The sequence below is a fragment of the Barbatula barbatula genome (assembly GCF_947034865.1).
Source record: "Barbatula barbatula genome assembly, chromosome: 7".
NCBI classification, from domain to species: Eukaryota; Metazoa; Chordata; class Actinopteri; order Cypriniformes; family Nemacheilidae; genus Barbatula; species Barbatula barbatula.
The window spans coordinates 25,415,315-25,438,188 of record NC_136770.1 but is presented as its reverse complement, the minus strand read 5'-3'; the positions used below and the strand labels follow the sequence as shown (position 1 = coordinate 25,438,188).

General features: G+C 44.3%; 1 protein-coding gene and 1 pseudogene across 3 annotated transcripts in view; both read right to left on the bottom strand.

The window, feature by feature from the left end:
- Positions 1–273: 273 nt before the first annotated feature.
- On the bottom strand, positions 274–10,204 carry ddx3xb (DEAD-box helicase 3 X-linked b). Of its 2 annotated transcripts, XM_079459950.1 has the most exons (19): positions 9,855–10,180; positions 9,043–9,091; positions 8,868–8,915; positions 7,928–8,122; positions 6,529–6,658; positions 6,344–6,451; positions 6,013–6,112; positions 5,795–5,930; positions 5,602–5,699; positions 5,422–5,520; positions 5,160–5,320; positions 4,905–5,049; positions 4,681–4,825; positions 4,361–4,411; positions 3,735–3,916; positions 3,544–3,661; positions 3,310–3,463; positions 3,105–3,238; positions 274–2,963 (listed from the first exon to the last, which is right to left on the bottom strand). In XM_079459950.1, exons 1-19 carry the CDS (start codon positions 9,897–9,899, stop codon positions 2,890–2,892), a joined length of 2,172 nt encoding a protein of 723 aa, XP_079316076.1. In that variant the 5' UTR covers positions 9,900–10,180; the 3' UTR covers positions 274–2,889. The 2 variants fall into 2 exon arrangements, with proteins under 2 accessions (XP_079316076.1, XP_079316077.1); XM_079459951.1 differs by lacking the exon at positions 7,928–8,122 and having other exon boundaries at positions 9,855–10,204.
- Positions 10,205–12,565: 2,361 nt separating this feature from the next.
- LOC306896801 (ubiquitin carboxyl-terminal hydrolase 9X-like) overlaps positions 12,566–22,874 on the bottom strand; it is a 17,105-nt pseudogene continuing 6,796 nt past the window's right edge. Inside the window, exons 16-40 of the transcript XR_013788359.1 lie at positions 22,732–22,852; positions 22,529–22,659; positions 22,115–22,390; positions 21,448–21,574; positions 21,224–21,361; positions 20,983–21,150; positions 20,802–20,910; positions 20,580–20,725; positions 20,367–20,513; positions 20,075–20,282; positions 19,755–19,975; positions 19,487–19,677; positions 18,918–19,091; positions 18,694–18,835; positions 17,841–18,600; positions 17,630–17,753; positions 17,223–17,448; positions 16,980–17,109; positions 16,707–16,892; positions 16,404–16,624; positions 16,238–16,326; positions 16,007–16,163; positions 14,593–14,805; positions 14,405–14,500; positions 12,566–14,230 (exon numbers count right to left, since the gene is read on the bottom strand). The product of XR_013788359.1 is annotated as a ubiquitin carboxyl-terminal hydrolase 9X-like (transcript). The remainder of the gene's footprint in view (positions 14,231–14,404; positions 14,501–14,592; positions 14,806–16,006; positions 16,164–16,237; positions 16,327–16,403; positions 16,625–16,706; positions 16,893–16,979; positions 17,110–17,222; positions 17,449–17,629; positions 17,754–17,840; positions 18,601–18,693; positions 18,836–18,917; positions 19,092–19,486; positions 19,678–19,754; positions 19,976–20,074; positions 20,283–20,366; positions 20,514–20,579; positions 20,726–20,801; positions 20,911–20,982; positions 21,151–21,223; positions 21,362–21,447; positions 21,575–22,114; positions 22,391–22,528; positions 22,660–22,731; positions 22,853–22,874) is intronic.

Genomic DNA, 22,874 nt, shown 5'->3' with positions numbered 1-22,874 from the left:
GACTTAAGCCAGGGGTCTCCAGTCTGCCCTAACCCTGTGTGTTATAATCAACTTACCCGGATTATGTTGATTTAATCAGCTTCTGCTGTGTTTGATTGGGGTCGGAACTGAAATCTTCCGGGCGGTGGCTCCCCAAAAGCAGGGTTGGAGACCCCTGGTCCATAACATCTACCTCAGTCTTCCCATTTAAAGGGGCCTACATCTTTACGTAGTTAAACTTCCAATCCTTGAAAATCATGCTTGGATGAAAGCACAAATCACAGTATAGGAAAGTAAGATATAGCAGGTTTTTATTTATCAGTATTCATTCTGTGTAAAACAATGACAAAAAGACAAAGCATTATGAAGAGACCCAAATGCTAATAGCATCCTGCAAACACACTGAACAACTGCTGTATTTGCAATTTCCAACTTTAATTTGGTAAAATCATACAATAAACATCTCATTTTTCGTGCAGTGCACAGCCTCTTACCTATTACAAAGCAAATACTCGAAGTCTAAGGGCTCCGGTGATGTTCTTTTACATGATTTGGAGAATTAAAAGCCACCCATTTCATGTTTAACAATTCACAACTTGTATGATTAAGACTGAATTTATAGCCAAACCTGTCAGAGAACAAGACCGCCATAGCCCAATATACGCAAATGCAACAACAGAGAATAAGCACATGTGTGTTACTTAAGATCGCCGTGTGCCAGACATTCACCGGGGTTGGGGTAAAGACACAAATAAAGAAATTTTTGGAGGGAAAAAATGGGAGAATCTGAACAGTTTGCACGGACACACAATTAGAAAAATATCTGCAACATTTTTTTCAAACCTTGGCATGGTTGTTTTACTTTCTAATTTTGGCTGCCAATTAAGCATTGCGATTGATCGAAACGAATCGTCAGCGAGACAGATTACAGATGAGGATTTCTGCATTCAAAATGACCTTTAGACATTAAAAGCTCACACTACCCCGAAAAATATAAACTTCACGCATACGGGTGACATTCAACATTCAAGTGCCAGTGTTTTTGTACGGTCTTTTGGTCAAGTTGCTATCACTTTTAGGCTTATAAAAATAAATATCTCTCAAAAATGCTTAATAAATTACACAAACTAGCAGCAAAAGTAGAATCTAGTAATCTGTGTGCAAATAGCTAAATTCCCCACTGCTAATCCCCCTGGTCCCAAATCAATCCTGTTAACTCCTGGAGAACCCTTCCCCTTTTGTAAACAAGCTGCGTTTCACAATCTTTACACACATTATTTGGAAGCTTAAGGACACGCACTCAAGACATTTATATAAAACCCTAGATGTGCAATAAAACAACTTTCATAAAACTCGATGGGCATAACACACACGAGGGCTTCGACCTAAGTAACAGCACTTCTCTCGAGTTACCTCAATACTGTCAATGCATCAGGTCACCTTTAACTTCAGCAAAAGGCACAACACGCTTGAGATTAAATCTATTGCACTTTAGTTTAACGCATGCCGCTCGCCAAACTCAAGGAGAGACGGCCACGCTGTCAGCTGATGTCATTTCTAGAGTACCTCAACCTGAGACTACAGCTGCCATAACGTACGATTAAAGGGTGGGTGGGAACTGGGGAAGAACCTCGTTCACTTCAAACAAACAGAACACCACAAGTCAAAACTCCAACCCCTCCCAGCCTCATCTTGCTCGGTTCCTCACCACGAACATCGATTTCTAACATTCCCAGTCCGCCCTAAACTATGGGGTTCAGGGGTCAGGAGGGAGCCGTGTCTCAAAATATAAAACCGAGATGTCTTCCAGAATTCAACGCAGCTTGAAAGAGAGAAAGAGAAATGAACAAATGAATCAAACATAAAAGCCTCCTGCAGAAATTGGTTTGAAAATTTCCTTGACCAAAAAACAAGAACACTAGCATGCGGATTAGTTCAGAGACAGGCTAGACTTTCAAGGCCAGCCCGCTCAGGCGCCGTGGTCCGAGAGTAGCCATTTGAACTTTCACTATTGAAGTCGTCACAAGCCTACGGTTTCACTCTTAAGTTCAAGAACCTTAAAAGAAAAGAAAAAACGATCCAATTGCTACCTTCATAATTGTTCAAGTAAAAATGAGAAAACAGCTAGAGTGGTACTGAACTAGCTGCCATAACGTTACAATTGTCAAGCGGAGTGACGCGCAGGTGCAGTTCAACGACTTCACAACAAAATTACCTTTCGTGGCTTGGCTTTTATTTTCAGAACACTACAGTGTCTTTAACAGGTATCTCTCCAGGATAGAGTGAGCAACATCTTTCAACGTTTTTATTTCCTTGCAATTCCCACGCAAGAATGTAAAAGCCAATGAAGGAGGGTGAGGCTCCCGTTGAGAGCCCATTATTAATTTAATGAGAATTGAGATCGTGACAGACCATTCCAGAGGTTGCCAAGGTTTGATTACATCCAAGCTACTTTTTTTGCCTTCCAAAACAAAATAGGGGGGAAATTATGATGGGACAACTTAGGTCAAGTGTCAGCCAGACAGAAAAAAAAGGTCTAAATTTAAAGGCACAGTACATTAACAAACAAATGATTCTCATTTAATACAAAAGAAATCCGACAACATAGTGGAAAAACTCCAGAGTCCAAGAATCTAAAGTAATTTAATGGTCTCCTTTAACCCACTCTTCTACAGGTGAGCGCATCACGAGACGTTGTTCCAGCATCAGTTGTCCTGGTATCCTCGTGGTATTACACACTCTCCGGATGTGGTCAGAATCACAGCTGGTAATGTACTGCAAAGTTCTTCAAAGCTACACAGGGTAAATAGTCTGGCTATGGTACGTGGTTTCCATTCAGTGAGAGTTTGCATGGTGATCCACCGTAATCATGAGGGGAAGGGGTGTGAAGAGGTGAAGGAAAAGCGTGTCTTAGTTTCCCCACCAGTCCACCTGGGAATAGTTTCCTCCGTAGCCATCGCTGTTGTAGAAATTACCAAAGCCACCTGAGGAGGAGAAACAGCAAGCCAAGTGAGGATGCTGATGGCAGGAATATCAAGGCAACAGTATTTTGGAGAATACGAGAAACAAGCCACAAAAGCTCCTCCCCTATATGGGGGGTGTCGATGAGTGAAACTGATCCTTACCCCCACCGCCAAATCCGCGGTTTCCGCCATGTCCCCCTGTGTTACGGGCACCGCGACTTACAAAGCCTCCACTGCTGCTGCCGCCGCTGCTGGCGGTCTGACGATAGTCCCTGGCACCAAACCCACCAGAGAACCTGAAAAATGCCAAACGTGTTAATGGCCTGCACTCTCAGAAGTGTCCGAAGATAAAAAGCCAACACGTTACCTCTTGGATCGTCCACGGCTGGTGCTCTTATGCTGGTGCTCGTAGGCCAGGCTCTCCAGCCAGGATGGCACCTCCTGTTTGGCCTCCACCAAGATATCCAGCAAATCCTTGGTGATGTTGCTGTTCTTATCATTAAAGAACGAAGTGGCAAGACCTGTGAAGCAAATGCAGGGTTAGGATCTGGAGCGAAACGACAAACTTTTGAGGATTCTCAAACTGTGTCGCTGCACTTACCAAGGTTGCCCACACGTCCGGTACGCCCAATGCGGTGGACATATTCCTCAATATCACTGGGCAGGTCAAAATTAATGACGTGTTTTACATTCGAGATGTCCAGACCGCGAGCAGCCACCTATAGAACGAAAGGCTTTCAGTCCCCGGCACCAAAGCAACATGTTCCGTGTCTGAAAAGCAAAACTACTTACTGCGGTGGCGACTAAGATTGGGCATCTACCCGAACGGAACTGATGGAGTGCTTCCTCACGGTCTCTCTGGGAACGGTCACCGTGGATACTGGTACATGCGTAGCCTTCACGATACAAGAAGTCCTCAAGAGCATCAGCTCCCTTCTTGGTCTCGACAAATACCAATGTGAGCGACTCTTTCCCTGTTGGATGATTGGATAGACAATGAGAATCTGCTGTCATAACACTTGTCAATGCCTGTTAAATCACAGGAATACAAGCTAATAAATGGCAACGTAAGAGTGACAAGCATCTAACCCAAGTGATTTTTACATCCTCACATGATTATGGTATTGTAATCATGCTAAAGCCCTGTGCATCAACCCCATTGAGTACGTGCGAATGACAGCAGTATTGTAACATGGCAATGGTTACATGCCACTTCATGCACAAAACCCACCGCAGGAATGAATTGTTAGGACATGATGATTCACAAAGTAAACGCAGAAAATGGAAGGAAAGATAAAACCAGAAAGAAACTAAATCTAACTTGACATGGGGAAAATGGTTGGAAGACAATGTTCAAGCAAAATAAAAGAGATGAGACTTGCATTTAGTCCACGTCCAGTGGAGATGTCTCTACTCACCAGGTTTTTCTATGTTCTCTCCTGCATTGTCCTGAACCTCACTGGGAATGACTAAATAAAACCAAACCTTAAGATGAGCTTCAACAGATCAGTTCATTTTTTACAGTTTAAAACTAAACGACACGTTCTGGAGGTTGCGGTTAAGCATGCAGAATTTCTCTACTGAATTATGGGTGGACTTCGGAAAGACAGAACATCTTATACAAAATGAAACGCTGACTAACACAAATTAAGCTCAAAATATTCTTGCTTGCGTTAGATGAGCAACCCACCATCCCTAAAATGAACGATAAAAACAATGAGGTTTCAAGTCAAATCACCTGTGGCATTTAACAGGTCGAGCAGGAAGGATCTCTTGTCATTTTCTTCAACCCACACCACCTTCTGGGTGATATTTTCAGAGGTGGAACCAACTCTTCCCACAGCCAAGAAGATGTACTCATCCAGGAAGTCACGCGCCAAGATCTAAGAAGACAGACACCAAAACCAATGAGGACTGAAGTGCAGCCTTTTTAGTAAAACAAACAGACATGACAGCACTCACCTGGATCTCCTTTGGGAAGGTGGCACTGAACATCATGGTCTGACGCGACCCTTTAGGAGGCATGGTGTCCTGCTCAACAATCCGACGAATCTGCGGCTCAAAACCCATATCCAGCATTCTGTCAGCTTCATCCAGCACCAAGTAACTAATGGAAATGACACACAGAGCTCCACCATAAATGTAAAGCATTCTTTAACCCATGCACAGATGGCAGATTTAGTCTATTTGGGATGACGACTTTGTTTTTTGTCATACTTGCAGTAGTCCAGACCGATTTTGCCCCTCTCCATCATATCCACCAAACGACCGGGTGTGGCCACCAGCAAGTGGCAGCCTCTCTCCAGATCACGAATCTGCTGACCGATATCTGCTCCACCATACACCACACAAGGCCGCACATGGGAGCGATAGGCAAACTAGAAAAAACAGAGTGCTTAGAAAACTGGAAAGGTTTTTTCTAAAGCGTTTTGAGCTGTGATGTTCTACCGATACAATCACACATCAAGGGGTTTCTTACCTTCCTAGCCTCATCGTAGATCTGGAGGGCAAGTTCCCTTGTTGGGGCTAGAACCAGTGAAATGGGATACTGCTTACGACGACCATATTTCCCATTTTCCTAAAGGACAAAAAACACCCAGTTAAGACAAAACACAGATTGAAAGCTGCACCCTCCATTTCAACAAACACATTTGAATACCTGGGCACTGTTCTTCACCGCCTGCAGAGCATCTCCTGGACCATCAGTGAATATCTGACTCAACACTGGCACCAGGAACGCTGCAGTTTTACCAGATCCTGCAAGAGTAACAAAGACCAATCAGAACCACGACTTCCTGCTGTTAATTTAATGCCAAAAGTGACAACACAAACAGAGAAGATGAAGGTCGGACCTGTCTGTGCACATGCCATCAGGTCCCTCTTAGATTTGATGATTGGAATAGCGTGTTTCTGGACAGGAGTCGGGCGTGTGTAGCGGGTCAGGCTGATATTACTCATAATGATCTCTCCCATCTCTACATCATGGAACTGTATTACAGAAAAAAAACATCCTTTAGCACATTCAAGCACTCATTTGAGTCTCAACTCTGCGGGAGCTTAAAGGACTCACACTATCAATATGTGGAGGACAGTTGTGGCCTGTGGCTTCAACTGGAATGTCATCATATTTCTCAAAGTTAATTCCAGTGTTGCTTCCAGCAAAGAGCTCACTGCAATAAAAAGAGACAGAATTTTGGCAAGGAGAACTCCTTTAGTCAGTTACGAGTCGAAAGACTTGACAGGCACGTGTTCTTTTGTCCATAATAACATGAAGCATCAGTTACACACCTAAGTCATTTTTTCAAGTTACAGTTTCACCATGCAGGATATCAATGCCACTAATATGTCAAAAGATGAAAAACACATGTTCAACTCTTAGGGTGAACTGGGTCAGCACTTACTGTTCCAGACGCTCATTACGGGCCAACGGTTTGGACCAGTCTTCTTCATCCCTAGAGTCATCCACCCACCGGTTGTTGCCACCGCCACCAAATCCTCCACGCTCATACCTGCCAAACAACACTGTAGAAGTTAGGGACCAGCGCTTCACTATACTGACTTTACAGACTAAAGACAAGGACATTACCGTCCCCTGGAAGAAGACCCTCGGTCATTAAAGGAAGACTTTCCCCTGTCGGAGCGTCCACCAAAGCTGTTGTAGGCATTGTCTTTTGGGGCATTCCATCCACCGGCATCCTTGTTGTCAAACCCAAATCCTAAATAAGACAAGAGAAAAGTAAAGTAGGGAAAACAAGATCTACAGGTACCCTCCAGGGCTCGACATTAAGGGTTGTCCGCTTGTCTGGAACAAGTGAATGTTTTGTATGGGCAAGTGAGAGAGAATTTCACTGGCCCAACTGGACAAGTAACTTGAAAAAAGAGAATAAAAGTGCTACAAAACAAATTAACCTGTGCTAAGAATAGTTGCATTAGACAGAGCTGCATGTTTGTGTGAAGTGTGTTTGTCGTGGTTAGGGTTGTTTTGTGTGTGACAATCAATGGCGCACCGCATTGAGTCTTACTAGATGGGGACGCTGAATCCTGTGGTTTAAATATGTCATCTGGCTGTTCTGCATGTGTACAGATGAACATACTACATGAGTGATGGTTGAGGATTTGTCTGCATCTGCATGAGGATATAAACACTTGAACTTCACATGTTTTTTGCAGGCATTTTACTGTTTGAGTGAAGCTATCGTCAAACACACAACTGAACTCAAGCGATCTTTCCGACGACACGTCAAAGTAAGTCCCGTTTACTTGAACCCTCGACGAACAGACAAAACAAACAGTAGTTTTTGCTGAAGGAAATTGTAGTACCCTTGTAGTAAATTGATCCACTGTAGTAAACACCGTAGTACACTATAATAAGGTTCAAAAGGCACTGTAGTATTTAGGAATCTCACTTCAGTTTACTATAGTAAATAACACAATTGTATACTAAAGTAATTAATGTGGACAATATAGCTCTATCGTAAAGTATAAAAGGAAACGCAAACAAACCAAATTTAGGCATAACAATGTATACGACCCTAACTTTTCCAACTGTATGTAACATTAATGTAATTTGTCAGTGACCTGCCTATTTATGGGATGAACTGCACTTGCATTTTTTAAAAAGACGACAACAGACATTTTATCCTTGTGCTACAACAGTTGGGTCTGTGCTACAAAACCCTAAACCTCTGTAGCACCAGTGCTGTGTGCAAACACAAGTTGAGGTACAGCCCCCCCCTGACACTGACCAGAATTACAGCTAATCTTTGTGCTATAGCAATCATGGAGAGTGTTAACAAATTTAGGTGGACGCAGTGGACAAGGTAAAATGCTTTTAGGCAAACTTGACCAATCAGGATCCGAAACGATTACATTGACACTTCAAATGAATTTTTTCATTTTTTATCGGAAGGACAACCACATGACAATGCTTAATGTCAAGCCCTGGCCGTATGCTTCGCTGCATTTCACTTGACAGAGACACATGCCTGCGTTCTGCATTGGCTGGATAGGGTTGCAGGAGACACCGGGTTTTCCTCGGAAGCCTCCCCGTCCTCCACGGTCCCCCCGCATAGAACCACGTCCACCAAAACTGTTGCTGCCATTCATGCGATTGTCACGACCATCATGGTATCCATTCACAAATCCATTACTGCGACCGTTTTCCCATCCTCCAGGAGAATCTTCGAGCAAGACAAACATAATGTTATTTTACCCAGATGAGTTAGGAATGAGTCGCCTTGAGCTGGAGTTGAGCTTTCTGCACTGGTGAGGTGAGGGGTCAAAAGGAAAGCCATTATTTAAGCGGGTCACAGACTCGCGCTTGAGACCCAAGATTCCCTGCGACCGGTCTTGATGAAACAAATTTAAAATGAGAGGAGACGCAGCACAAAAGCTTGGCAGGCAGGCGGTCATTTTTGATTCTTCCCCTTTAAAAGTTGTAAACCGATAGCAGCAGAAATATTAGTCGCGATATCTAGAACGTGGAGGCACTTGATCTTGGATATTTCATGCATAACTGTGGACATTTTTCTCAACTTCTCTTAACCAAAGCTGTCATTATTCAAACTTACAGCATCTTCCTGGTGCCACCGAGCAACCGCTCTGTCTACCATCTCCTGCTAAAGAGAAGAATCCAGTAGTCAAGAGGGTGGGAAACAAGAAACTAAGGGACCACGGCGGTGGAACTCGACGGAATCTGAGAGAATTGAATCCTTCGCGAGCTTCAGCTGCATGTGTTGACATACGGATCAGTTGCGTCATTGAACAGCTGAAAACTTCAATCTAAACTAACATGTCTGGAGAGTGTTGAGGATGTTGTATTGAAGAATGCATTTTTGTATGTGCAGGTAGAAAACACACAACTCATCTTTGCATTGCTAATGCCACACACACACACACACACACAACTTTAAAAGGGTTACGTACCACTTTTGGAAACTTCTTTGTTCCTTAAATGAGGTGGAATGTAACGCCCTGTTAACAGACAGATTTGATCAGAAGAGACAACATGCACACAGAAAATCAAACTTATATAAACTACACACACAAATGACTGACTTAAGTAAGCTACTGTTAAAGAGAGTCAAGAAACAGAACTCACTTCCGGGGATTCCTTGAACATCAGCGGAATTCAAGTCTAGGGCAGCGAGCTGAAAGAAATGAGATGTTATTAACAGAAGAAGAGCACAACAAACTGAGCTGAATAAACGCGCCGCGGCCACCAGAGGGCGACAGAGCACCGCGCGTCTTAACCGGCTTATTCAAGCTTTATCATCCATACATGACAGGAACTTTATTTCCCCGTAAACGATCAGTCTGAACCCACTGTGGACATTAACACGCAGATTCTTATCGGGCAGTTTTTAAGAATCCATCAGCATTAATGCGTGTTAATATCCTAGAGCGAGAGGTCACATCAACATCAAACACGTGCCAAATCACGAACAAATCAGTCAAATGACACGTTTAGATCTGTGGGGACGATTAAGATATTAACCTGAACGATACACCGTCATTAATAATCGAAAGAAACATCAGTTAAAGAGCAACGCGTGCGCGACATCAACAACACGACCATCTGAAATCACCAAACAACACGAAATAAAGCGCAAAGTTGATCTTTCTCGTATCGACGTGAATGTGTTGCGATGTCCGCGTCTCGTTCCCATACAGACATCCGCGCGATCCTCCACGAGCACAAAACCGTCTGAAACGCGCTTTCTAATGACCCTTAAAATAAACGCGACGCGTGCGTCAGAAGAAATAAACGCGCCGCGCGCAGCTCCCTCCGCCATCATCCGTCCATCCACAGTAGCGCCTCCATCTTAAACACGCAGCACCGCTTCACGAGTCCATCAACCCGCCGGGAGGACCGAAAACTGAGAGAAATGCGCCTGGTCGACGGCCGCTTACCTGCTGGTCTAGACCGTGTACATTATCGACGGCCACATGACTCATAACTAACGAGTGGTGAGGGATGATCTCGCGCACAAGCGGGTTTCTTTGTTAGCCGGTATGTCGCTCGTGCTGCCGTCGTTGTCCTGTGGGTTTCTGTCGACGCCGGTCCGTGACACTGTAAACTTCCAAATCAAAGTCAAGTAAAAAGGTTCAGAAAACTTCAGCGTTGTTTAAACAAATGTTTAAGTTCAAACGTTGTTTATTTTAATCGGATGGCGACTTCTTGTCGACGAGAGTCAGAACTCGAGCTGCGCGTCTTTCTCAATCCGAGGAGGGTGAAATAAGAGCGCAGCGGAAACCGCGTCACTTTATTGGACGACGAGAGCAGATAAAAGTCACCGCGTTACGTGATCTCGCGAGACTTCGAGGACCGACGCACTTCGAACTGTTGACCATCATAACCGCACTGGACTGATGATGATGATGATGATGATGATGATGATGTATTTCTAGAAAGATGACATGTTGTCAGTGAACTAATCGCTCGAATTAAATGTTTTGTCAATACTGGACCTTAAGTCTTCATGGGCTACACACACTTCCGAGTTGAGGTTTTTTCGCCAAACATATGAAAGAAACCTTTTTTTATTAACAACAAATTTCTTTACAAACATTCGTGTATACAATGAAATACAACATAAATATAACAGACATTTGCACAGTAGGGGGCTATTGTTAATTTACATGAAAATATTAATGCATTTACACATTTTCAATGTTTTAATTGCTTTTTGCTTCTTAGAAAATCGGATTGAATCAATATAAAGCTGAATTTCTTTCTTGAATGAGGTAAAACAGGGTTTTTTACAGGAAAATTTACATTTATGAACATCAAATTTTGCCATTAAAAGAATAAAATTAATTATATAAACCTGATTATGCTTGATTCTACTATTCTCCCAAAGACCAAATAAAATATGTTTCCAAAACAACATAAATTGGTCATCAATGTTTCTTGTGATAAGATCACATACATTTTGCCAAAATGGTCCAGAATAAGTGAACCACAGTTTCAGGGCAACTGTCACAAAAGATGCAATTAACATCAATATCACTTTTAAACTTTATAAAGTCATGTTTAACAGGATATATTCTATGTATTAATTTGGATGATACCTCCTTAACATTGTTTGTAATTAAATACTGATTAGGAATAAGCCAAACCTTTTTCCACACACAAAACGATTCCAATAAGAGTAAATATAAGGCAAAGTCACATCATTTCTTTGAAATAACTCTCTTATAGATCTGTTATTTGCGTTAAGGGAAAAACAGATATTGCCTACATCAGTACTCACTATATTGTTGAGTACTAATTCTTTTTTTATGTTTAAACAGCATATTGATTTCAGGAGAAATTGCACCAAAAACTTTAGCATATTCCCCTGGTGTTACAGGAATCTTATAATGCGCCAAAAACTCATTGTAAGTGAAAAGAAGACCACTTGAGTTATATAGCTGATCCACCAAAATGATGCCATTATCAAACCATTGTTTTAAGAACAACGATTTGCGCTTATATAATATATCCCTATTGTTCCATATATAATACTTATGTGGTGAAAAGTTATGCTTGAAAATCAATGACCATGATAAAAAGGCCTGGCGATGAAATTCTGAAAGTTTCACTGGTACTTTATCAATATTATAATTACAACTAAGAAGAAAATGTATATTACCATGGTTAGAAAGAGTGTGGGAAGGTATGAAGTTCCAGATCATATGAAAGAAACCGATCACACGACTTTAGCTTTCATGACGTCAAGCGCTCGCCTCGATAAGCTTCTGTGATGTTGATTTAAAGGGCCACTTCCTGTCTTGAGTTACTCAACATCTAGTTGTTCCAAACATCATGTATTAGTGTCTTTGTTGGGTTGAACACAACGAGAGATATTTAGGAATAATGTTGGAAACCAACAGTTCTGAAGCACCACTGACTGCCACAGTAGGAACTAATGTTTAGTAATGTTTTGGTTCTGTTGGACACAAAAGGTATTCTGAGGAATGAAGGAAAACAATCAGTTCTGGGGCACATTTGACCTCCATTTAAAGTTTTCCTACTATGGCAGTCAATGGTGCTTCAGAACTGTTGGTTTCTAACATTATTCCTAAATATCTCTCCTTGTGTTCAACCCAACAAAGACATTAATACATGAACGTTGGAACAACTAGAGGGAGTTAACCTTTAATGTTTCGCCTAGATCTTGTATTGATGACGGAAACGACCTTCCGCTTTGCAAAGTGCACATCCCAAACATTCTCAATGGGGTTCAATCCATGTGTGAAAATGGTGTCTCGTGCTCTCTGAACCACTCTTTCACAATGTAAGCCTGATGAATCCTGCCATTGTCATCGATACGCCTGTGCCATCAGGGAAGAAAGAACCCATTGATGGAATAACCTGGTCATTCAGTATATTCAGGTAGTCAGCTGACCTCATTCTTAGGGCTCATAACGTTGCTGAACCTGACCTCCAATCCAATGGGAGGCTCTTACCTATGCGCAGAGTTAAATCCAGGTGGTGACTTTCTATAGGACATGCAGTGAATAATGACCATCTCACTGAAACGAAACAAAATATCCGTTTCAAGTCAAAACTGGTGTACTGCTCAAAAGTGAACAGTCAAAAACGTGATGCATTTCATTCAGTGTACTGGAGACCGACAAATGATTGAAATAGCATTTATTTTATTTCCTTTAAAGTATAATTTGACAGTGTGCTGGGTTTGTACAGTGCTCGAAGGCAGATTCATGGAATATTATCCATTGCATGTGTCATAAAGAGCTTTTGAAGAATTCAAACAAAATCAGAAGGCAAATATGGAGACATGTACAAAAAAGCAAAATGATGGAATGAGGAGGCAGAAGATGGACTGAGAGACTGATGATGTGCAGTACTTGTTAAGATGGGTTCATATCATTATCAGAGGCACCTGCTGAGGCTCATTCAGTCATGTTATCGGACGGCTGCAGGGCTCTGGCAAACGTTTTCAGGCAACGTTCAGTGCGGTGTCATCTACTGAATGAAATCCATCAGGAAACAAGCGCGAGTGTATCTCTGTAAATCACGTCTGTATGTTTTGCGTGCATTAGGTATTTACACAATGCTTACCTCCCCAGAATGCATCAAACGTGAAGCTTGCATTTCAATGTAGCTTTTATTGATCTAGTGGTGCAATGCTTTTGTTATTATACGACTGCAAAAAATTAAGAAAAATAGAAACCTTGACACGTGTAAATCACTCCAAAATCTGCCCTCACACCTTTACCGTAAACAACAGTCTGCAAAAACACAGGGCTCACAAAACTCTGTAGAGTAAATATCTTTTCAAAAAGAATACAACTCTCTTTCCTTCAAAGAATCTTTCATTTCAATGTCAACAAAATAACCTCCATCAAGAAAAACAGCAACAAATAATAACGGTATAGCTCATCTCATGGTGTGGTAGACAAATGAGAACGAGCCCTACATGCTATACATCCAGGACAATATGGGCTGTAAATTGGATCCAGAACAGTGACCGTGGCTTCATGTTGATTGGATGGGGACAGAGTAAGTGGGAGGGGCTTCGGAATTAGGCCAACTGCACTTCCATTCAATAAGAGCTATGAGAAACACTTTCCAGTCCGTTTAAAATGCCCGTATACGAGCTTGATGAAGTCAACGGATGAGCAGCGCTGCAGCGATGATCTCAAACTAATAAAATGAACAACTGAATTTGGGGGGACGAAACATTGGTCAGCCGGTTCACAATATTCACCCAACAGATCAAAGTCATCTGCACGAAAGAGCACAACAGTCACACATTCCTGTACAAAGACGATGATGTGGTCACGTCGAGCACAAACAGCTGAAAGATCGCAGTGGACATGAGGAGAGGGGGGTGTTTGGAGGTCCCACAGTCCGGAGCTATGCACACTATATACACCATCACCATTCCTGAAGATTTACAACTATGGTGACTGTTAACAATGAAGAGTTGGACATAGGCTGCATAAATGTGCGAATGTGTGTGAGGTGCCGACAGCGTTGAGATACAAATCCGCACCGTGTTGTTGTGAAAGGAACAGATGTAGATAAGAAAGTTGGATGAGATCATGTTTGTTAAGAAAGAGATTTCTGCGTTCCTAGGGTCTGGCAGGTGTCTCGTCATGCAGCAGTCCTTGAAGGAGAAAAAGGGGTGTGCTGAGTGCTACTCTTTTGTCTGGACAGGGGCCGTCTCTTCCGTTCCCTCCCAGCTCTCTGGAGGCCTCTGAGGGGACTGCTGGGGGTTATTCATATGCTGGGCGGCCGGGCCGGTGTAGGGCTGCCCGTGAGGGTGATTATTAGGCTGTAGAAAGAATGAGTATCAAGATGTGAAACGTAACATGACAGAAAACAAGAGACGTCTGCAACACCGTCATTCTCAGCGTCGAGTTTTGAGGCTTGGCGTGAATGAGCCTTAAATGTGCACACTCTTCGAGATGTGCATCGTTAGTTTTAGCCAATCCAAGTCCTCCGTTACCTGCTGATACTGCGTCCCGGACGAGTGAGGGTACAGGGTGGTGTCTTCAGGGGGCGAAGCGTCGTGATCATCAGGTGCTTCTTGATCATCTGGCTCCTGAACAAAAATAAAACATGTTCGCGTTTTAATTGAAAGACAAATCATTACACATTTGCATATTTTCTTAGACTTGAGATTTACTGGCTCACCTCTTCAGGACAGAGTTCACAGGCCTTGGCTAAAGTCATGCGGGCACTTTGAGAGCGTTCTAGGAAATATCCGTTAGATGTCTCATTGCTCTGCACTGGAGGAGACCAGTTGTTGTAGCTGTATTGAGGATTCCCAGTGTACGGCCTCCTCTCCAACTCATCACCCAGCCATTCCACTGCCCACGTCCACTTCCTCTTCAGATCACCGTTACTCTGCAGTGCAACCGTAACAACATATGACCACGCTCTTAAGAACTTCACAGAATAACAGAAAGTGTGAGGGTATCATGAATTGTCTGAGGTTGCTTTAACAGCATCAGCAGTGTAAAATGTAGTTTGTAATCAGAATCCAATGTTTGTATAAAAAAGTTAACAAACACTTTTGTACTGCTGTCAGTTAATAACACAATATGTACATTTGGAGCGCTAGATGGCCCACTTTCGAAACAACAACAAAAGTCGAAGCTAAATGACATTATGTAGGAGAGTGGAATTATGGGACATGTGGTTTTCACCATCCAGAGGCGTATGGAGATCACCCATCATGTTCACGGACGAGGTAATGAATGAATTATATTTGATGTAATCATAATGAATTCGTTCGCAAGAAACGTGGAATGTAAAGCTACATTAGCCTGTGAGAATGATGTTGGACTTTGTCAGTTGATTTGGTAGCGTAATGCTTCACAGTTTAACGTGTTTAAAACAGTCATACAGTCGTCGATAATAAAGTCAACTACATTTACGCTTGTTTGTGTTTCCTTTAGTCGCAAAGAGTAATCGTGATCTATAATAACAGAACAACAGATGCTGTATAATCTCTTCTGCATTTGTGTGTTGCCGTAGTTACTGCAAGCGGAAACTGAGGGTCGTGAGGAACAGCGGATATTACGTCACTGATATGAGACAAACACAAGAGAGACAAGAGACGGGACTTTAGTTTAAATAGGAATTTCTCTGGATTTACACATTCTTGGGAACATTTGGGATCATGTAAGTGCACAACTGCATGAAATATATCACACTGTGAAAGGGAGTTTTAGATATTTCAAAATTATTCCATATAGTGGCTTTAAAAACGTAATTACACAAAGAATATTTCTATATAATCATATTTAATCATAATCACCCGCAGAGGATGAAGAGAAGCTTTGTCATCTGAAGGGTCAACATCTAAACAACATGAATGTGGTCGTCCGTCGTCACTATTTCCAGTAGTTTGCTGTCATCTCTGTCTAGCTTTGAAAAATGTGCATCCACTAACTAGCACAAACCCTAACCTTTGCGGACACCAGCCCATGATGTCACTATTGTAATCTCCAGCAGGTATGCACATATTTTGTTTTGTATTGAAGCGTCACAGCTAAATGAATAACAACGTGAATGTAGACGAAAGACGGACAGTCCCGCTCACCTGTAAGATCTGATACGCCACAGAGCAGTTGGTGAAAAGCGCCACCATACACTTAATGCACTGATAGGCCCGTTTCTGATAATGGTTTTTAGAGCGCTGGATGGTGTCGAAAAGCCCATCGCGGTCATCAGGAATACCCTTCAGAACATTGTGGATCCTGTACAGACAACGATACGGTGATGCGATTGGGTTTTTATATGCACGCTGACGTTCTGATGCTCTGTAAGTCACCTGTGTGTCTGCCACGAGTCCTCGATCAGAAGAATCTGAAGCAGCAGGTCCAGGTAAGGCCTCAACTCGTACGTGTAGGAATACGCCACCTGGCAGAGACACAACGTTCAATGTGAGTGTCAGTCAGGACCATGAGACACTGTGATCAGCGACTGAGGACACAAACCTGCCAGAGCAGTTCACTGAGAACTGTGGAAGAGAATTGAGGATTCTCCCAGCAGCAGAAGCGCAGCAGTTTTACCGTCTCCTCAGAGTTACTGCAGTCCTCGATGATCTTCTTCACGTAGCTTGTGCGCACAAACAGGATCTCGGCCACTAGCTGCTGCAGCGGCATGATGGGAGCGGTGAGGCTGGGGTCACCGCACGGGTTTGGCAGTGGGGGGTTACCTGTGAGAGCGAGATCGCAGCTGAAGATTCACAGGCTTCGCTTCATGCAGCAAGTGAAGATGGCAACACAACTGTGACTCACCATTAATGGAGGACTGCATGCGTGAAGAAACATCGCAGCAGCGCACCAGCTGTGACACAACCGCGTAGAGTTTACCCAGCTCTGCGTACTGATATTTAATGGGAGGACCAGGACCTTCATCCAGCGCCACCAGCATGAACGTGGCTGGCACGCTCAACTTCAAAAGCTGCGTCTTCTCTGCCAAGCCTACGACAGACAGACGGATCGCAGAACGTGACTTTGAAATAAACCTACAGAGAGCTAACAGGATTAAAATGCAACGCAAGTTCATACCCAGATTAGCGTACATGACAAAGAGATTGAAGTACTGCTGAAGGTGGCGTCCGTGTTCTGACACTTCTCTCCTCAGTAAGTTCAGCTCTGCGTGTAACAGATGATCGCTCAGGGTTTCACTGTCACAGGCCTGCTGACCAGAACAAAGGTCACATATTCATTCACCTCTACACGTCTTTACCATAGACTGTGCCTTTCAGTTTGCCTAGGTAAACAAAAGGGGAACACAAGTTTCTCTGTTACCTTTGGGGATGAGCCTGGGGCTGTGACCGGGGCGGGACAGGGTCCATCTTGCAGTGAAAAGTGTGCGATGAAAACCACGAGCTTGGCAAAAGCACCGCGGACCTCGGCACTCGGGCACTCGAGCAGGTACTCTGAGAACCGCGTGGGAAAGGCAAACAGGACATTGTGTGCGAACCAGCTGCGGACGTTTTTACTGTGACGCAGGAGGACGCACAAGGCATCGTACCTGTGAGCAAAAGGGAATCAGTGCAGACTCCATTTTATGATGGCTCATTTAAGTTAAGACTGATATTTTAAGTAGAAAAGAAGCCACAGACAGACAACGTAACATTCCCACACAGGCATCCGTTTTCCTTTATAGAAAAGAAAAGAAATGTGAAGAATGCGTCCAAACCGACTGCCCTCACCAGTCACTAGCAGGGCCTCGGACGACCTTCTTCGTGTGGAATCCTGTGCTGAAGAGAAACCTGGCAGCAAGCTGAATACTTATCATGGCTATCTCTTCAGCTTCTGGTAAAAGATGATCTTGACCTAGAAGAATCCACAGGAGAACAGAGCATTTCACTACTTCTGCCATCTGAACATCATCTTACCCAAGATACCAAAGACTAAACGCACCTGGAGGAGGGTTCAGGTAGACGCAGTTACATGTCAGCAGCTTTTTAACAAACTGAAAATACTCCAGGCTGTACTGCATGCGGCTGTGCATGAATTGCACGTTCTGTTTGCGAACGCTGGCCTCGATGGCCGAGGGCATTTTAGGCTGGTTGGGACGGGGCACTAGCGTCAGTTCGGAAATGTACTTCAACAGCTCGCCGTCGCCCCCTGCAGCGTCCAAGCGCTCGTAAAACAGAATGTAAGCGTTCCACCACCGTTTTTGCCGCCGGTAGGACATTCGCTTCATCATGTGGTCAAACACCTCACCCATGTATTCTCCACCGAAGCACTGGTTTTTCATCTCCTCGTCATCGTCCATTTTACACTCTGTAACGTCACCGTCGTCAAACTTATACCAGCAGTCTTTCAGTCCGTTGCTGGTGCTGCTGTGACGCTGAACGATGTAAGAGTAATAATGTCCACCGCTGGCCTGTCCTGAGTGTACCAGCACACCCACCAGACGGTAACAGGAGCTGCCGTTTGGCTCGGACTCCTTCGAAGAGTTCTCAGGGATGACCTGGCTCTCCAGCGGGACCTCGTCGCCCTCCAGCTTCGCCACACCTGCCACCGTATAGGGCTCCATGTCCAGCTCACGAGGGAACTCAAAGTAATCGTTGAATTTAATGGCACACTCGCGCTCCCAATCGTAATCGAAGCGCTTTAACTGAATGGCCAAGACCGGCGGGAGTTTCTTGATGAGGAGACGCTTCACTGTGTCGACCTGCATGGCAAGATACGACAAACATAGTGTCACCAACTGGGTACTTCAGGCAACTACAAGCAACTTCAGTTAAATCTTGTGCATACGTCCCACCTTCTTGTTACACTTCTCACAGTGGTAAGCATTGGCTCCTTCCAGTAAATCCCCTTTGACATACTGTTCTAAAGAGTCCAGGAGATTTTGGTGGTTCCTGATGTCGACATTTAATGTTGTGAAGGACTCCTCGCACTCATACCTACGAGAAGACGTACAAACAAATGAATGTTCTCTCAAGAAGAAACAAGCTGGGAAATACAGACACAGAGTACTTCTCTTACCTGTGAGGACAACCCTGACAGATCTTCTGATCGGCAAATGAGCCTCCCAAGATCCTGCTGAGCATGCTAGGATGGCCGAGGGCTTTCAACGCCTCATCCAGAGTGTCCACCAGAGAATTGAAGAACTCCAGGGCATCGTGCTGCTCTCTGAGATTCACTGGCTCTCCCCATAACCTGCAGTGGAAGTAAAAAACAGAGATCTCTTGTCACAGTTTGTTGCGTTAGGAATCACCGGGTTTCCACCAATGGAATTTTTCAAATATCGTTTATAAATCAAACTTTCAAAATGTAGGTGTGAGACATGTGATTCAAACGCCTGAATCGTCATAATATGATTCAGTTTTTCTGAACACGTCATAAAAACACTGCAAATCTGCGAATATATTTGTCTTTACATTCAACTGGATAGAAACGCAGCTGATGTTGCTCTAATTTTTGGATGGCAGCACAGATGTGGTCCTTGCACATTCATCTAGATATGAGAAAGCATTTTCTTTACACAACACAACACAACAAATGTGATTCTTATACGGCAATAATGACGATATTATTTCTACATTTGATATCACCTGAACTGTTTCCAGAATCGTCTGGGCACATAGTACTGCAGACGGGACGCTGCCAGGTGACCGAAAATGACCTGCAGATGCCGCAGCACTTGGATGTTGTACTCCTTACGATCTTCAGTCTTGTTAAGAGAGGGCTTGTCATCCAGCTGCTGATGATAACTGAACACATCATCCCTTGAGTCCACGTTACTCTGCAGCACAACACACGTCACGCGTGAGAATGATGGCGATTCGGATGAGTAAACTCACCTCAAGGCTTGTTTTTTACCTCATTGTCCTGCTTTTCGTCTCCAGACATGTCATCGTCGATGTCACTTCCTGTTCCCTCGATGGCCAGGATGCCGTTGCGGATGGGTGGGATCATGTACAGTTGCTGTATGACTGAATTCATGTAGCACGTTGCTCCCGCGTTCTTCAGACCCACAAAGCCTTTGGTCGGCCGTGGCCCCACCGGAGGTAAATACTCCCACTCTGTTAGCGCCTCACAACCTGAGAATCACACAGAAACACCATTTATTTAGCTGTCACGCAAGATCTAAAGCCACCAGCAATATACTTTATTTTCCTAAAGAAAGAAACAGCACATGCCCAAGTAATACATGTCCGTGAGCGTGTCAACGATCTGTTTCAGGTTGCGAACGCAGCCAACAGCGAGAGCGACCAGTAGCTCGAAGCCGGCGTTTATGGAGGCAGGACTGTTGCACACAGGGATGGCCTGTTCCACGGGAAACTCTCCACTCTTTACATACTGCAGGTAGACGTTAGATGCCGGGAAGATAAAATCATCGATCAGCTCCTGTGAGAGACACAAACAGGATGTAAAGCTGGCGGCAGACCAAACAAACGTCCTGCCAGAACATACACGTTAAAAGTGGCTCACTTTAATGAGATAAGCGCCGCCCTTCTCACAGCCAATGTAGAATTTCTTCTCGGGGGTTTGGAATGCCAGCAGCTCTTTGGTGACACCCAGGTGACCCTCTAGAATGGTCTCTTCGACGCCCGTCTCACTCGTCCTCTTCACCTCATCCTGAAGAGTTGAAAGGGTAGAATGAAATGCTGAGAGATGCTTGTGGAGTGAGAGCGATGAACTTACCCTGATTCTCTTGAGCCAGTCGATCTCGTTGTTGAGCAGCACCTCGGCGTTGGGGAAGTTTATGTTGCTGTTGTACGCGTAGTTGAGTAAGTGGCGTAAGAGGGTGAAGTAATCGCCGGCGTGTTTGGCTCTTCTTTGGCTGTACTCTGAAACCACAGCGACAAATGAGCGGCGTGTGATAATGCAGGAAATCAATCCTTCCAGACACTAGTGTGTACTCACTCCCAGAACAGTGAAGAGTAGAGTGATGAAGAAGAGAAGGGGTCGGTGTCCCATGCAGCATCTAGTGGCCATGAGGAAGAACTGCTCCTGGGACATCTGGCGCACGGCTCTGAATGAAAACACCACAGCATAAGCCAAGTGAACGAATCCCTCCTCATTCAGACTGAGGCCCAATGCTCACTTGCTCTGGCAGTGCAGCAGAAGGTCGATGATGAACGTCTGCCAGGCTTTCTCTTTGCCGAGTGTGTCAAGGGCCGTAGGGAGCAAAGCAAAACACATGGTCATGACCTCCAGCGCCTCACAGCACACCTGCTCATCTTCAGCGTCCGGCTCCATTCCCTGCATTCGTCTGCAAAACAACAGAATGCGTGAAGGAAGACAGAAACAAGCTGCTGTGGGCAGCGGTGAGTTCTGCAGCGCACCTTCTCGTAGACCTTGCTGATCTCTTCATTTGAGCTGAACACCAGGTGGATCATTCCACAGCCTGAAGCCCAAACGATCTTCTGAACGGCTCGAGTCACACAGATAACTGGGATGTACTTCGAGGCTTGAAAGAAATTCTGCGGCACATTGGACAACACAGAAATTAAAATCAGCATCTAAGCGCTGTGTTCCAGACGGGTGTAAACGTTTTAAAAGCAAGCACCTCATCGGAGATCTGCTGGGCCAGACGGATGGCGACGTTCCTCAGCATGCATTCAGAGGTGGGGTTGGGAATGCTTTGGAGAGCGTTCTGCAGCACCAGAGCCTGATCATGGGTTTGCCTGATTTATCTGCAACACAATCACAGAGTCACATCAGCACGAGTCTTAAAGATCTGGGCCCATATTCATGAAAAATCTAAAGAAGTTAATTCGAAGAAAATTCTTAGAAATGTGACAGTTTCCCTTAAACGACAGAACAGATTCTAGGAAAGAAAAAAGTTGCGAGGAGAACGAAACACAAAAAGTGAGAAGAAATGTGTTGCAATGCATGACAATGTCCACATTACTTTTGAGGTTTAACTGATTATTATTTGTATTGTTTTTGAGGGTTCGACTTAAGAAGTTTTTCTTGGTGATGGTTTGCTTTGATGCAATGCAATTGTTAAAGCGCTTTATAGTAAATTAAAATTGAATTGAATGACAGTGAGTTAATAAGACACAACACATTAGGTCGTGCAGGGTCATGCTTGTGACCGGTCCAATAAGAGACACTTTTTAAGCTAAGACTCCTACACAATAGTTTTTCTGCTAAACTGAGATCTTTCTTAGAAGCTTTAAGAATACGGGCCCTGAATTTGAAAAAGAATGCATCATCATCACGAAGGGTACCGGCGACGCTGGGTTGGTGCCCTCCACCACAGGTTGGCAGGCCTCCGCAACAGCCTTCACGTGCCCGAATGCAATAGCGGTGAGCAAGAGTTGGCGATTTTGAGAGCGTTCAGGTAGGCGCCACGTCTCGTCTCCACATCTGCGTGGGAAGGAGTTGTTTCTGGTGAGCATGCCCAGCACAAGAGGAAGGCCGCCACTCTTCAGGAAGTTGAACTGGAAATCACATGCATCATCTCCCAGTGTTCCACTGGCTGGCATCAGCAGGGCATACACAACCTAACGGAAATGTGCACGACAAACAGAAGCACTGTGAGGAAATTTAGCACAGTACTGAAGCTATTCACTCAAGCGATGGCTAATGAAGATAAGTGACTATACAGATGCAGATGCGAACACACAGTCTCACAGCAGTACCTCAGTGAGATACAGCACTTGTGAAGGGGACGGCCCGAAGAAGCGCGAATCAAGTGTTGGGCTAAGACTGTTCTCCCCCAGCTTGGCGTGATCCAAACATATCGCTCGAAGGTTCTCCACTGTAGTGTTATCTGTGAACACAAGCAGCACATTTCAGCACGTGTCACTGCATGTCTTCTGTCAGGTCTTTTCATCGCTGCTACCTGGAGGCATGAGCTTCATAAGGACTCGCGCTCCATCCCGCAGCAGTGGCATGTTTAAAGTGCAGCCCAGGTCAGCGATCTGCCACAGGAAGGAGATGTAGCGCAGGTGCAGGGACATGATCTACACATGGACGACACATTCA

Excerpts from the sequence above, each read along its gene's own strand:
- ddx3xb (XM_079459950.1), bottom strand. The coding sequence starts at position 9,899 with ATGAGTCATGTGGCCGTCGATAATGTACACGGTCTAGACCAGCAG. Across the intron at positions 6,659-7,927 it reads CCAGCCAATGCAGAACGCAG|GATTTGGGTTTGACAACAAG; the intron begins GCATGTGTCTCT and ends TGTCTTATTTAG. Across the intron at positions 3,662-3,734 it reads CAATCTTAGTCGCCACCGCA|GTGGCTGCTCGCGGTCTGGA; the intron begins GTAAGTAGTTTT and ends TTCGTTCTATAG.